This window comes from Miscanthus floridulus, chromosome 18, assembly GCF_019320115.1.
Source record: "Miscanthus floridulus cultivar M001 chromosome 18, ASM1932011v1, whole genome shotgun sequence".
NCBI classification, from domain to species: domain Eukaryota; kingdom Viridiplantae; phylum Streptophyta; class Magnoliopsida; order Poales; family Poaceae; genus Miscanthus; species Miscanthus floridulus.
Window position 1 is genome coordinate 108,252,843 of NC_089597.1, and position 15,953 is coordinate 108,268,795.

The window sequence follows — 15,953 nt, forward strand, 5'->3', positions numbered from 1 at the left end:
AAGGAGCCCAAGCCGACCGCAGACGACGCAGAGGGGAAAGACAATGGATTTTCGGCACTGGATGGCTACCTCATGATATTTGGAGGGTCGGCGGCCTAGGACTCCAAGCGCTGCCAGAAGCTTACATGCCACGAGGTCTATACGCCCGAGCCGACCGCACCTACCTTCCTCCGATGGTCGGAGTCTGCCATAACCTTTGATCGGATCGACCACCTGGAATACGTCCCGCAGCCGAGAAGATATCCGCTTATGGTCGATCTGATCATCGGCATGAAGCGGCTCACCAAGGTGCTCATGGATGGAGGCAATGTCCTTAACACCATGTACGCTGAGACGCTCGACACCATGGGCATCGACCGAGCGCGCATCTAGCCGACTGTGGTGCCTTTCCATGGCATCATGCTAGGAAAGCAGGCCGCGCCACTTGGACAGATCGATCTGCCCATCACCTTCGGGGATCTAACCAATTACAGGATGGAGACCCTTACCTTTGAGGTGGTCGGGTTCCATGGAACCTACCATGCCATCCTGGGACGTCCATGCTACGCAAAGTTCATGACCGTTCCCAACTACACCAATCTGAAGTTTAAGATGATAGGTACATGCGGGGTCATCATCGTCGGCACCTCCTTCCAGCGTGTCTACGAGTGTGAGGTCGAGTGCTGCGAATATGCCACGACAGTTGTCGCTTCCAGAGAGCTTGCGGCCATCAGGGAGGAGGTCATCGAAGAAGCACCCGACTCCAAGCAGTTGACCTAGTCTTTCGAGCCTGTAGAGGGTGCCAAGGAGGTCCTTATAGACCCCAGCGGCTCCAAAGGCAAAGTGGTGCGCATTGGCACCATGCTTTCCTCTGAATAGGAAAGCACGTTCATTGACTTCCTCCGCGCCAACAGAGACATCTTTACGTGGAGACCCTTGGACATGCCAGGCATTCCGAGAAAAGTCACCAAGCATGCCTTGAAGATCAGGCCAGGCTCCAAGCCGGTGAAGCAGCGCCTGCGTTGCTTCGAATGAGGAGAAACATAGGACCATCGGCGAGGAGATTGCAAAGCTTTTGGTGGCCAGGTTCATCAAGGAAGTATACCACCCCAAATGGTTAGCCAATCCCGTTCTTATACGAAAAACGAGTGGGAAATGGAGAATGTGTTTTGACTACATGGGTCTCAACAAAGCGTGTCCAAAGGATCCGTTTCCTTTGCCACGCATAGACCAAGTAGTCGACTCGACCTCAGGGTGTGAAACCCTTTGCTTCCTTGATGCGTACTCCGGGTACCATCAAATCATGATTAAAGAGTCCTGACCAGCTCACGACGTCTTTCATTACCTCGTTTGGATCATTCTGCTACATCACAATGTTGTTCGGTCTAAAAAACACGGGGGCTATGTACCAACAGCTTCATGCTCAAGTGTTTCAGGGATCTCATCAGGCGGACCGGTGAGGCCTATGTGGATGACATTATGGTCAAATCCAAATAGGCTGACCAGGTCATAGCCGACCTAGAGCAGACCTTCGCGAAACTTCAAGTGAACGGCATCAAGCTTAACCCTGAGAAGTGCATTTTCGGGGTCCCAAGGGGTATGCTGCTGGGTTTTATCATCTCTGAGCATGGCATCGAAGCCAACCCGGAGAAGATCTCGAGGCATCACGAGGATGGGCCTGATTCAAAACATAAAGGGGGTACAATAAGTTATGGGGTGCCTCACCGCACTCAGCCGCTTTATCTCGTGCCTCAGCGAGTGAGGTCTCCCCCTCTATCGGCTTCTGAAGAAGGCCGACCGTTTCAAATGGACGCCTGAGGCCCAGGAGGCGCTTGACACGGTCAAGCAGCTCTTGACAAATGCCCCAATCCTAGTTCCCCCTGACCTGATAGGGAACCGCTTCTACTCTACATTGCGGCCGCCTGCAAGTGGTTAGTGCCACCCTAGTGGTAGAGCAAGAAGAAGAGGGACACGCCCTCAAAGTGCAGCAGTCCCGTGTACTTCATTAGCGAGGTCTTGTCCAATTCTAAGACCCGCTACCCTCAAATCCAGAAGCTCCTATACGCCGTCCTCATTGCCAATAGGAAGTTGCAGTCACTACTTCGAGTTGCATCCAGTGACGGTCGCTGACGTCCTTCCCTCTCGGCTGAGGTCATTCCAAAATAGGGATGCCACGGGAAGAATTGCCAAGTGGTCACTCGAGCTGATGGGTCAAGGCATTTCATATGCCCCCCGGATGGCCATCAAGTCCCAAGTGCTGGCTGATTTTATTGCAGAATGGACCGAGATCCAAATGCCGCCAATAGTCATTGACCAAGAGTACTAGATGATGTACTTTGATGGATCGTTGATGAAGAAAGGTGCCGACATGAGGCTGGTCTTTGTTTTGCCCCTTGGGGTATGCATGAGGTGCATGGTTCACATCCATTTGCCTCTCCTCCAACAATGTGGCCGAATATGAGGCACTCATCAACGACCTACACATCGCCATCGAGTTGGGTATCTGACGGCTTGATGGCCAGGGCGACTCCTAGCTAGGTCATCAACCAAGTCATGAAGGAATCATGCTGCCACAATGCCAAGATGGTCGCGTATTGTCGAGAAGTCCGCAAGCTAGAGGACAAGTTCAATGGTCTTGAGCTCAATCACATCCCGAGGCATCTCAACGAGGCGGCCGACGCGCTGGCAAAAATGGCGTCCGTCCGAGAGCCGGTGCCGACGGGTGTCTTCGCCAGCGATTAGTACAAGCCATCAGTCCACTACGAGGAGCCAGAACAGATCAGTGATAGGCCCCCTGCCCTAGGCTTAGGGGCTGACCAGCCGTCAGCTCCATCCGACCCCAAAGTCATGGAGCATGATGAGGATCCAAGCGACAAAGCCCGACCCCCTAGCCGACTGAAGGACGCCTTACCTCGACTACCTCCTCCGTGAGGCACTACAGACGGACAAAACAGAGGCTCAATGGCTCGCGCGTCGTGCCAAGTCCTTTGTCCTTATTGTGGGTGAGCTCTACAGGCGAAGCCACACCGAGATCCTACAGTGCTGCATCCCCATTGAACTGAGGGAAGCAGTTGCTGAGTGATATCCATGGTGGGGTCTAACGAACACCATGCTGCACCTAGGACCCTAGTCAGAAACACTGTTCTAACAAGGCTTCTATTGGCCAACCACAGTAGCCGATGCTGGATAGATTGTGCGCACCTGTGAAGGGTGTCAATACTATGGTCGATAGACCTACCTGTTGGCCCAAGCACTCCAAACGATCCCCATGATGTCGCCATTCGTGGTCTGGAGGATCAATCTGGTCAGACCTCTCAAGTGGGCGCCCGGGGCCTATACGCACTTGCTTGTCACCGTAGATAAGTTTACAAAGTGGATAGAGGCTCGACTGATCTCTGCGATCAAGTCCGAGCAAGCCGTGCTATTCTTCCTTGACATCGTCCATTGATTTGGAGTCCCAAACTCCATTATCACGGACAATGGCACATAGTTCACCAGGAAGAAGTTCCTCCAATTCTACGATGAATACCATATCCTGTGTCGATTGGGCCGCCGTGGCGCACCCCCGCACGAACAGGCAGGTCGAGCGCACGAACGACATGATCCTACAAGGCCTCAAGCCTAGGATCTTCAACCGGTTGAACAAGTTTGGTAGACGATGGGTTGCGGAACTTCCCGTGGTGCTCTAGAGTCTGAGGGTGATCCCCAGCCAGGCCACTGGCTACACGCCATTCTTCATGGTCTACGGTTCTGAGGCTATCCTCCCGACCGACCTCGACTATGGAGCGCCAAGGGCCAGGGCGTATGATGAATAGGGAGCCGAGGCATCCCTCAAGGATGCCATGGACCAGCTAGATGAAGCGCGTGACATTGCCCTCCTCCGCTTGGCCAAGTACCAGCAAGCGTTACGCCGGTACCATAGCCGTCAAGTGCAGGGTCGGGCGTTTAACGTTGGGGACCTGGTGCTCCGCCTCGTCCAGAGCAACAAGAACTACCACAAGCTCTCTCCTCCATGGGAGGGACCGCACATTGTCGCAGAGGTGCTCTGACCAGGCACCTACAAGCACAGGACCATCGACGGCGAAGTCTTCATCAACGCCTGGAACATCGAACAGCTACGACGCTTTTACCCTTAATTTACACATGCTTTCTCTTATCAGTTTTATTATCAACTCCTCGATCTTTAGTGACACCCGACCCTAGTAATGGTAGGGGGTCGGGCCTCACTCGGGGTCTGATAAGAGCATATCTATCCGGTAGACATTCTCAATACCCGACTCTTTCTCACGTTAAGACCTAGAAGCGAGGGTTGCGGAAACAAAAGCTGAGTAAAACTGGTTGGACTGCAAGAAACCTACGCCCCAGCGGCTACGACGTTTTTGCTCTCCGGCGTGATCAGAGTTTTTTTGCACCCCAAGCTTTTTAGCCTTAACTATGGAAAGAGTCGGAACGCATTTAAGAGTATATCCACTTGGCAAACATTCTCTATACCCGACCCTCTCTCACATTAAGATCTAGAAGCAAGGGTTGCGAAAACGAATGCTGAGTAAAATTAGTCGGACTGCAAGAATCCTATGCCCCAGCGGCTATGGCATTTTTGCTCACCAGCGTGATCAGAGTTTGTTCACCCGCACCCTGAGCTTTACAGCCTTAACAACGGAAAGGGTCGGAATGCCTTAACAACTTATTGCGAGTTCGTCGCTTGGCTTATCTGCCTAACTAATTTCTTAGGGGGATGATCTCATCCTCTATCTCCGTAGGTAAGTCCTATGCCAGCGGGTCACCCAAGTCGATTGGACTACTCAAGCTGCTGCCGAGAGATGGGTAAGGAGCAATAGGATGCCCCATGTAGGTTATGCCGACTCCATCACGAACAATGGACCCGAATCCCACTCGAACATATCCGGTAAGAGCTCCTCGAACCCGTCACTCAAGTCATCGAGGTAACTTTACCAACCCCCACTTTATTTTTCTAGTGCATGAGCATTCATCCATTCTCATACATCCAAGCATCGCATATGCAATCATTGCATCACAATGCTTCGCGTCGCGTCACGAAGCGATAGTCGTCTCATTCGACATGAGTGGCAACCGACCAGGGTTCAAAAGCTAGCCCACGAAGGGCTTGAGGCTGCCTCACGTCAAACAGAGCTAGGGGAGAAAATGCAGATGAGCCCCAGTGGTCTTCGCCTGACCCGCTTAGAAGCAGACAAGGTTATCTCGACCTTCTCGTTCGATCCTAACCTCGAGCCAAGCCCACAGAATCTCCATCAAGGGAAGGCCAGCGGGCCACCTGAGTTGGTCTCCAGAATGACTCAAGCATTTGTCAGGAGGTGGGTTAAGGACCTGTGGAATGCCATATGAGGGCTATGCCGACCCCGTTATGAACGACGGACCCGGATTCCACTTGGAAAAGCCCGTTAGCGAGCTCACCTAGCGCGTCACTCGAGCCATCGAGGCAAGTGACGTTAGCTCAACCCCTCTGGTTGCGGAAACCATGGATGGGGTGACGATCACAAAGACGAGCCGACCCTCGACCGGACCCCCGCTACGCGCGGGGGCTCGAGGAAAGTTGGACTCGCAAGGAGACCGAATGCGCGGTCACAGAATAATGGCTCAGATCCTAGGGAGGGGATACGTACTAAAACTAAGAATAATGTTTCTAAAACAAGAGACACTTCCTCCTACTAGTTTCGTTATCTCTCCTTAATCTTTAATGAAACCCAACCCCAGCAACAGCAAAAGTCGAGTCTCACTTGGGGCCTGATAAGGGCATATATATATACCCTTTCTAAAACAGTCATCTTGCCTGACCCTTTCTCATGTTAAAAAACTAGAGGCAAGGTTTTGCGGAAACAAACGCCAAGAAAAACTGGTCAGATTACAAGAAACCTATGCCCCAGTGGCTATGGCACTCTTGCTTACCAGCGTGACCAGAGTTTTTTGCCCACACCACGAGCTCTACAGTCTTAACAACATGAAGGGTCAGAACGCATTAACCCCTTTTAACACATAAAAAGGAAGAAAGGACAAATTTGTTCAAATGAAATAACAAGCTTGTTTAAACGAAACACACGGGTCGAAACTTGTCCGTTTATTTAAAAATGACCGCCCGACCTATTTAACTAACTAGCCCCTTCGGGGGAGAACTATTCCTTCTATCCTATCCACCAGGTCCTACGAAAGGGGAGTCACCGCCGTTTCCATCTCCTCTAGCTCGTGGACTACATAACCGAGCGCATAGCCATGGCTCATCGCCTCTAGATCGATGCTATCCCCATAATGAGAACGAGCAATCATGAAGGACTGATTGACCCTAGTGTGAAGGGCATTTCTCTTGAGCTGGCGCACCCGAGCCGTGATCTTGACGGCACGAGCCATAAGCAAGCGGGTCCCCTCCAACCGCACCACCTCAAGATCGTCACAGACCACTCTGAGGTCATCGCTCAGGATGCCGAGCTCGTCACTCTCTGCCTAAAGATTTCTCCTCACCTCGGCGAGATCCACAACTAGCCCAACAGAAACGCTCTCACCTCTAGCTTCTGGGTCGTCTCCCTTTCGAGCTCGGCCTGGAGGGAGCCGACCTTCTGCTGCACGTCGTCGCGCTCTTGGCAGGCCTGGTCACGCTCTCGGAAAGTCTGTTCATGCTCCTCATGAGTCGCGCCATGTTCCAAGCAGAGCCTCTCTGTGGTTTGGATCAGCTCATCCTGCTCCTTGCGCAGCCGAGCGACCACAATGGTATCTAGGCTCGCCCTTTTGTCTAGGGCTACGAGCTTCTCCTCGGCCCCCAGCTTTAGATCCCTTTCTTTCTCAGCCTCGCCCACAAGGTCAAGGATCCGCTAGTGGGTTTCTGTGTCCGTTTGGAGCAACTCATCCCGCTCATTCCTGATCCTGGCGGCTTCTTGTGTCATCCTTCTGCGACCTCGCCGACAGAGCCTCGAACGCATTCTCGGCCTCATCAGCATCTCGACGGACCTCGGGCGACCCACAACCGAAGATTGGCTGCCTCCTCGGCGAGGGGAGTTAGCTCGACCACCCTCTATTGGGCGGCAATGAGCTGAGCTAATGGTCATCAATATTGATTCATCCGAGCAGTCAAGATCACGACTATAGCTCCAACTGACCCCCAGGTGCGCAGGCTCCACCTCGCCTGACCTCTGGGGGTGGGCTCTGCCTCGCCCGACCCCTTGGGTGCGGACTCTGTCTCGCTCGATCCCAAGGACGCAGGGGTCTCACCCAAGGTTGTGGGCTCCACCTTGCTTGACCCCTTGGGGGCAGGCTCCATCTCGCCTGACCCTAAGGACATGGTTTCTGCCTCGCCCGACCCCTCGGGTGCGGGCTCCGTCTCGCCCGACCCCAAGGACACGAGCTTCGTCTCGCCCGACCCCAAGGCCGCGGGCAACGTCTCGCCCGACATCGAGGCCACAGGCTCTGTCTCGCCCGACATCGAGGCCACGGGCTCCGTCTCGCCCGACCCCTTGGGTTCGTGCTCTGTCTCGCCCGACCCCAAGGCCGTAGGCTCCGTCTCGTCCGACGGGGACCCATACCGCCGCCAATCACTCCAGGTCCAAGCGTATGGGTCTGGGTCAAACTCTAACACCAGGGAAGGGACTGGCACACCTCGATGTAACCCATGGCCATGATAGGCCATACCTAAGGGTTCACATCAAGAACAACATCGGGCATGTCCGGTGCTGTTCTGCCTAACCATCGTACGAACGCTGACAGGTGCGTTAGTTCATCTCAACGTTCACTGGGACATAATGGAATGCCATGACCGGTAGACAACGCCTACGCATGGCATCAGTGACGAACAGGGCCATGACGTGGAGCCATCCCTATTGACGTCTATAGGATCGATGGGACCTGCATGAAGGAGAAGAAGCATCCAGCGATCCTGGAGGCCTTATTCTCTCTCATCCTTCTCCTTTTCCTCCGTTGTAACCCACATTTTCCCTTGGCCTATAAAAAAGAAACCAGGGCACCCCATGAAAGGGATCGACCCATCAAAATCTGATCCAGATCCGCACAAGAGCACAACACGAATACACGGCTGAGCAGCGATCGAGCTCTCAGCACCCACTCACTCCTTCCACCAGAGACTTGGGATCCTTTCCCTCTCTCGCTTGTTTGTAACCCCTACTACAAACCAAGTGCCGGTAACACAAGTAGCAGCAAACTGGACGTAGGGACGTTCTGCATGAACCAGTATAAACCCTTGTGTCCTCCAAGCACACCATCCGAGCCAGACGCGCAAATACAAATTCACTCGTTGGTAACTTGAAACACCGATAGGATTGGTAACCAAAATATTTTGTATGCTCAAAATAGTTTTATAATATTGTACAGGTTAGGAATCCACCTATGACAAACCTTATTAGCATTAGCAGATTGAGCGAACAAAGATGATAGTCAATTGTATGCACGGCTGCTTCATCTTAGGCTCAACCTCCACCTTCTTAGCATAGGATGTACCCTTGAATCCCCTTACCTAGGTAGAGCATGTGTTTAGAGCACTCACTACCTATAGGACAAGATCACTGGCTCTAGTAAGTACCAACACAAACTTAGATAAGGACAGAGAAATTTCGTAGATGACAACAAAGGAGATGATGCAATTGATGCTAGGTGGGCTGAATGAACCTTCTACGCATAGTTTTGGCTAAGGACCAGCTTCTTCATTAAGTCCTAGAGTCTCTTTCCTAGCGCGGATCGAGGAATAAACATAAAACTACATGATGTCCACAAGAGCAATTAATAAGACATAAAAAATCTTTGTAATATTGTGCACAACAAAATACATGTATCACTAGATCAGAACCGGGGTAAGTAATTCACATTAGAAAGCCCGTATATTTTACATAGAATAGCAGAAACTTAATGATCTGAAAAAAGAGTGGATGACATGCATATACAAGTTAAGCAAAAGCTTTGATTTATTTGATCCCACTGCCTACAAGCGCATCAACACAACAGGGCAGAGATCAGGGCAAACCATCAGCGTTAGTCAGTTGGAGCCACAGCTCAAATTTGCGCTGCTCTAGGTGTATACCTTCTCTTATCAAGGTTGTCAATGGATTTGAAATATAGTTGAAAGTTTGTTAAAATCATATCCAGCAATTCATTTTTAGTATCTACCTGCTAATCATATTCTTTTATAACAATGACTAAATATAAGAGGGCGTAAAAAATAATATAATATTCACACTAAAGTTCACTTGTTATATTCCTGTATTACAAATGGCCCACATATTCATATCACCAATCTGGATTGTAGACCATTAGCATCCAGTTGCTACCTCTGCCTTGCCGCAATCAAGATCAAGAGATGACTATTAACTTGGGAAATATGTATTGACTACCAAATGGACCAACAAAAATGTTTTGAGTTTACTGTGAATCTCCTATGCGATTTGGATGCTCAAGGTCAGTACATACAAGTTAGAAAACTAACAAATAATCCAACATACTACATTTTCTAGATTAGATCGCTCTATCTAGCAAATCATGTCTTTATGAAGATAATACAAAAGAATTTGCTGAAAAAAATAGTGTAATGAGCTGCTATGTTCTTAAAAACCCTAAAAAAAGTCAAGAATTCCTAGTAGAATAGGTTTACCACGAGCAGCAATGATTCTAAATTCTTCCTGACTGTAAATATCAAGCCAAAAGTGTGCTAACGTTTCCCAAGAAAAGAAACTGAAACTATGTTGAGTTGAACAAAATATAACTTTGAAAAGACATCTTAGAATTCAATTAATAAGTTTTCTCTCCCGTTCCATTCCGTGGAAGACAAATATACTATGCTTTGATTTTCTTGGAGTATCCTCCAACTTCCCTGCCAGCCAAACACAGCTAGCAGGAACTCTCTACAAGCATAAATAAATAGGCCTATTAGCTAGTTTACACTCAGGAAAGATGGAGAATGGTTCAATGTGACTAATTACGGATAAAGATATTTACCTCAGGCCTTTAGGGATGAGTTGCACCTACCTGGATATGGTAACTGACTGATGAGGATTGATCACAAGAACATCAAAGGCCATCTGCCTTTGGGGAGACCTCCCAGACATCACCAGTTGGCACTCTGCTGGAAGCTGCTCCTACTTTGCATCGCCAAAGAGGACAAATGCGCACCCGACCACCCCATCCAAGCTTGACATGCTTTGATAAGAAATTAAGGGGAATTGTCAGCGCCTAAGCATGATTCAGACCTCTCCTCACATACTTGCTTTGTGCTGCTCTACACACTGCATCAGTGAATTTTTGTTTTGGTCATTAGCCATCACATAGTGTAACAAATGCATTTAATTTCATGCATATTAAACTTGTTAACTGCATATATGTTGTATGACTGAGAACAAACCTATAGACTTTTTAACAACAACCAGAGCGAAGGCTACTCCTTTTATTTCACAACACTATGCAGTTTTTAGAAGGGCGGGCCTGATGCAAGCGGTAGAGTCTTACCGTCTGTGACCGAAAGGTCCCGGGTTCGAGTCGCGGTATCCTCGCATTGCACAGGTGAGGGTAAGGCTTGCAACTAACACCCTTCCCCAGACCCCGGACAGAGCGGGAGCTCTTTGCACTGGGTACGCCCTTTTTTATGCAGTTTTTAGCAGCTTCCTTAATCCGAGCTGCAACATATGCTGGTTGCTCCTCCTCCTGCTGGTGCTCACAACATCGACGCAACGGGGATCCGATGGGTTGTACCGTCTGGTCTACAGCCCAAGGATGAAGCTGATCTGCAGCAGTAGCAGCAGCATGAACCCGACAATGACCGAGTGCAAGGATAGGCCCAACAGGATCATGCCTCCAATGATCTGCCCCTACAGGCAACAAGGTACAACAAAGGGAAAATTACTCAAACCAAAGCCCACTGAAGCAAAGCCACAAAACACCAAGACGGCGGCAGGAGAGAGAGACTCATTCATCTATCAGTTACCTTCCCGTTGCAGAGCACAATGTTGATCCACAAACACCCATGAGTTCCCAATCACAATGTAGCTGTAGAGCAACATGATGGATATGTTGATCCGCATCTCAAATCAACTAACCTGACAACAACAATCAATACCAACATGGAGGTTAGCCAATTCAATGCTGGGTTTGATTGCAGCTACCAGAAGCCAAACCAATTAAGCCATGTTTCATCAGAAAGCAGCAACAAATCCAACCAAGAGATACACTTCTACGTCAGGAACAAAAGAAAAAAAAATCAAAAGCTTTCAGCGCTATAGATTTTTCACGAGGAGACAGTTCAATCCACGGATCTGAACTATGAGGGAAGATGTGCCCCTGTTAGCCACCAACACTGGGATCTCCCTGCTCCTCTTCGCTCATGGCCGCACCTCCTCGCCCACGGCTGTGCCTCCTCACCCGGCGGCCCACCTCCTCGCCGGCGGTCGCCCCTCTTCCTTACCCCGCGGCTGCGCCTCCTCGCCCGACGCCCGCGCCTCCTCGGCACCGCCATGCCGGGGGCCGAAGCCTCACCCGGTGCGGAGGCAGCGCCTGCCAGTGCCTCGTTCGTCGCGGTGGTAGCGCCCTTCGGGGCCTCCTTCATCGCGGTGGTAGCACCCATCGTGCAGGGGCTGGTGGCGGCGGCATGGGAGTGGGTGCGCCGTGCGGGATGGGGCAGAGGCGGGCGTTGGCGGCGATGTGGGAGGCGTGGGAATGGCCGCATCGGAGGCGTCAGAGGAGCGATTCTTTTTTTTTCGGAGGCCACGTGGGCGTTTAGTTTTTTTCAAGCGACGCTATTAGGGGAGACAGGCCGATTAGTTTTGCGATAACATTTGATTTTTTTAAGTAATAGAGATAGAGATTGTAATTACGGTAGAAGAGTTTAACAGCATGCGTTGTTGCAGCTGTGTAGTACTCCTATTTGAGTGATCCTAGCTCCTATGTGAGCATGATGGATTAGAGAGAGCATCAGCCTATTCGGCAGCTCGTATCTGGCTTATAAGCCTTGACTCATCAGTTAAAGAATAGTATTTTCTCTCACACCGAACCAGCCAGCAGTACTTTCAACCATGACTTATAAGCCAATCCAGCCGAAACGAACAGGCTGCATGACGTACCTATTTCTCCGAGTAAATAAATACATAGAGGGAACATATCTGTGAGACAAGCTGCAAGAAAAATTACTAGACTGACATAATAAACACAGTGACAGTAGACATAAAAAAAATACTCTTCTTTCTACAAGTATATCAAGAAGGGTAAGAAAGGCCACAAAACACTCTAGCCCTTATTTGCACCTGCACGGATGCACCCACACCGTACACTCTTCCTCCCTGTCTCAGCAACTACTAGATGGTGGAGGAAGATGTAGCACCAGGTGGACATGGACACGACGAGCCTATGTTTGCCGCAGCAGAAGCTGCTTGTTCTGAAGAAACAGCTTCTGACCACATTTCCCCGAGAGTCTTTGGAGGCGGCTTCAACTTGAGCCCAATGTGAGCGATCAGGACACCAAACGAGACGCAGGTCCACCAAGTCGTGAAGTCCGGCAGCACCCTACGCGGGGGCGGACCGTGGACCTGCTGCCCACGCGTCTGGGCGCGCGCAGCCAGTGAAAGCGCTCCTTTCTTCCCGGCGTTGCAGTCGCACCGTCGCCGGCTGGCGGCCAACGCCGCTCGCCGAACAACCGACCGCAGCACGGGATGCATATTTCGTCGCTCCTTTTTTGCCCCGTCCCTTCCTGCAGTTGGATCAATCCGATTCTTCAGGTTCTGGGCTTGGCACCTGCACCTGCGGCATGTATTGCCCTAGTAGATGGAGTATATATAATATTGAGGGGTGGAAATCCGTGTGTTCCGATCCTAACCGGAACTGATAACTTCGCTCCGAATCGGAGTTGGGAACATGGTTCCGTCGTCTAGATCTGGAACAGTTTAAGATTTCGAGACCTACCCCAATACCATACTCCGTGTGACCCGAGCGCAGCAAGTCGCGGACGGCGACGTGGGCTGCGGGCTGCCTGGCGCAGAGGTCTTGTAAGAAGAAGCCGTAGCTGGGAGGCAGGCGGAACACAAGTAGAGAGCGAACGGTAGGCGGGGCGAGGAATGAGTGAGGGGGCAGATGTTCATGTAGCCCGAGGCACGACGACATGGTACGAAACCCGTTTTTTTAACCCGGCACGAGCACGGCCCGGCCCGGTGACGCGTGGGCCCGGGCTGGCCCGGCCCGAGGCAGCAGGCCGTGCTTGGGCTGCTCCCCAGGCACGTGGGCTGGCACGGCACGGCCCGAAATTTAGTGGTGGCCCGGTGTCGGCCCGCTGTTGGCCTTGGCTTGCTAAAGGCCCACGCTCCCACTCCCCCAAAACCCTATCCCGTCTCCCTCCCGGCCTCCCACGCGCCGCACTCGCGCACCACGAGTCCGCGACTCGCGCACCGGTGCCGCACTTCCCACTCCTCACTCCTCACCCGCACTTGGCTCTCGCTCGTCGCTCCCTCCGCACGTCCGGTCGCAGCTCGTGCGCGCAGCCTCCGGCTTCGAGCGCGTCGGCAGCCGGCCTCCTCCTTCACGACCCGCCCCCTCGAGTGGCGACCGCCTCCTCCACGACCCACGCGGCCGCACCGCAGGCGCCGGCATCGAGCGTGGTCGCGTCGAGTGTGGCTACCGGCCGGCCTCGAGCGTGGTGGCACCGCAGGCCGCACGTGCACATATCTTGTATACAAATATATTCCGTATACAACTATATTAGCTTAATTAATCTACGCCTAAATTGTAATTATTATTAGAATGAATTCAATTCCAAGGATCCAAACGGACCTTAATATATTTTTTTTAGATTTAGTTAAAAAAAATAAAATTTTTGACTCTGAACAAGCTAGCTGCGTTCTTTCTAGACAGTTCAGTGCGAAGCACCAGGAGCACTCGTCTCGATCGGCCATATTGATGGAGGTGACGGTGCGGTGCGGGTGCTTGCTGCCGAGACAACCACTCCGACGACGAGACGAGTAGTGCCAAGGACGCCAAGGTGCTGCCCGTCCACGACGATGCGTATGCGTAGGTGGAGCCATGCGTCATATCCGTGGACGAGAGCTCCATCGACAGCGCCCTCGTCACCGCGTTGCTACGGCGCTTCAAATACAGAGGTGGGGAGACCTTACATGTATGGCCCCGTTCGGCTCGTTGAGATTTGATTGAATTGGCTAAAAAAGACGGTTCTGGTTGAATTGTTGTGAGAGAAAATACTGTTCCAATCGAAAAAACAAACTGAATAGTACGGAATTATAAGGTAAACCTGAACGGGACCTATGCTTGAAGTCGGCTGTGTTTTTCCTTTTGATTTTATTAATTACTCGAACAATACTACACTACATTAGGTAGCTTGGTACTTCTGCTGATGCAGTCATTGTGGTCGCTGACACTTGACAGTGGGAAGAGGGCTATGGAGATACTTGCCATGTTCGCTTGACTGATAAGCCACGACTGAAAGTACTGTTGGCTGATTTGTTGTGAGAGAACTGATAAGCCATGACTGAAAGTACTGTTGGCTGATTTGTTGTGAGAGAAAAATACTGTTTGTTGACTGAAAAAATACGGTTTATAAGCCAAGCGAATAGGCGAGTCACCACGGACCACGGTGAGTGCTCTCTTTGCTGACAAAACCAAAAGCTCCATTTGCATCCTCATGTTTGATGGTGGAGAAGATGGGAGCGGACGCCTTCGCAGCAATGAGCGCGCTACCACCACCGTAGCCTGGAGGAGCAGACCAGGCAGAGAAAAAAGGGTTAATTGGATCTATGCCATTATAATTTCTTCGTTTATAAAGAACGCCATTACTATTCACCTATTTAGAAACATGACATTACAATTCTTCGTTTCCCATAAAAATGCCACTAAATACGTATGGACACCGTTTGGGCCCAGCTGCAGACGTATACGAAGACGTATACTTCATCTCCCTATCACTGACACGCGGGCCCCACATGTCATCTTCTTCCTCCTCTTCTCTCTCCGGTTCTCTCTCCATCCCGAGCGCCAGGCCGCCGCGTCACCATTGCCGGGCCTAGCCCGAGCTCCCCGACCTCCCATCACAGACCACCTCCGGTTCCATACGCTCCACCGTTGGCACCGCAGTGACACCACGAGACCGCCCCGCTGCTTCTTGTCGTCGATCCGTGCCCACAGCGCCATTGCCGCGCTCTCCCAAGCGCCGCCGCCGCCATGGCTGCACCGGGGTCGAGCTCTTCGATCAGCCCCGAGACACCACCGTTCACTTCGCCGCTTCCTCCGTTGGCATCGCAAGGAGACGACGCATCAAAGCAGCAGCTCTTTGGCATCAATCCGCGCCTAGAGCACCTCCTTCCAACCTCACCGAATCTCGCCGCCGTCGCCAAGTTCCGCTCTGCGCAGCAACAGCCGCGACCAGTACCCTTCCCGCGTCATGGGCCCCACCAGCGAGTTCGCCGTGGACCGCTCCTCCTCCTCCGCCACTCGCCGGCCTTCCTCGGTGACCGGAACACCAAGTTCGGCGAGCGCCCGCCGGCCGCCGACCACCTCTGCTATGCGTGCTGCTGCTGCTGCTCGCCGTGGCCATGGCCGCGTCGGGATGGAGAGAGATGATGAGAGGGGGAAGAAGAAGATGACATGTGGGGCCCGCGTGTTAGTGACAGGGAGATGAAGTATACGTCTTCGTATACGTCTGCAGCTGGGCCCAGGCTGTGTCCATACGTATTCAGTGACATTTTTATGGGAAACGAAGAATTGTAATGGTATGTTTCCAAATAGGCGAATAGTAATGGCGTTCTTCGTAAACGAAGAAATTATAATGGCATAGATCCAATTAACCCGAGAAAAAAATGCAAGTGTTGGAGGTTTTTGCTTTGAATGGAGAGGAGAGATGAGTTATTTACACGGTGACTCGCCCCCGGAAAAGAGAACACTTTCACCAAGTGTTCTGGCTAATGATGGTATATTCTAGATTTCAAGCCGTGTGGAAGAAGGGGACAGCACTTTCAGCAAGT

At 51.5% G+C, this 15,953-nt stretch overlaps 1 protein-coding gene across 1 annotated transcript; it reads left to right on the forward strand.

Annotated features, from left to right (window-relative positions):
* Positions 1–249: 249 nt before the first annotated feature.
* On the forward strand, positions 250–759 carry LOC136524348 (uncharacterized). The gene is made up of 2 exons (XM_066517754.1): positions 250–304; positions 407–759. Exons 1-2 carry the CDS (start codon positions 250–252, stop codon positions 757–759), a joined length of 408 nt encoding a protein of 135 aa, XP_066373851.1.
* Positions 760–15,953: the final 15,194 nt, after the last annotated feature.

Excerpts from the sequence above, each read along its gene's own strand:
- LOC136524348 (XM_066517754.1), top strand. The coding sequence starts at position 250 with ATGGTCGATCTGATCATCGGCATGAAGCGGCTCACCAAGGTGCTCATG. Across the intron at positions 305-406 it reads CAAGGTGCTCATGGATGGAG|GAAAGCAGGCCGCGCCACTT; the intron begins GCAATGTCCTTA and ends GCATCATGCTAG.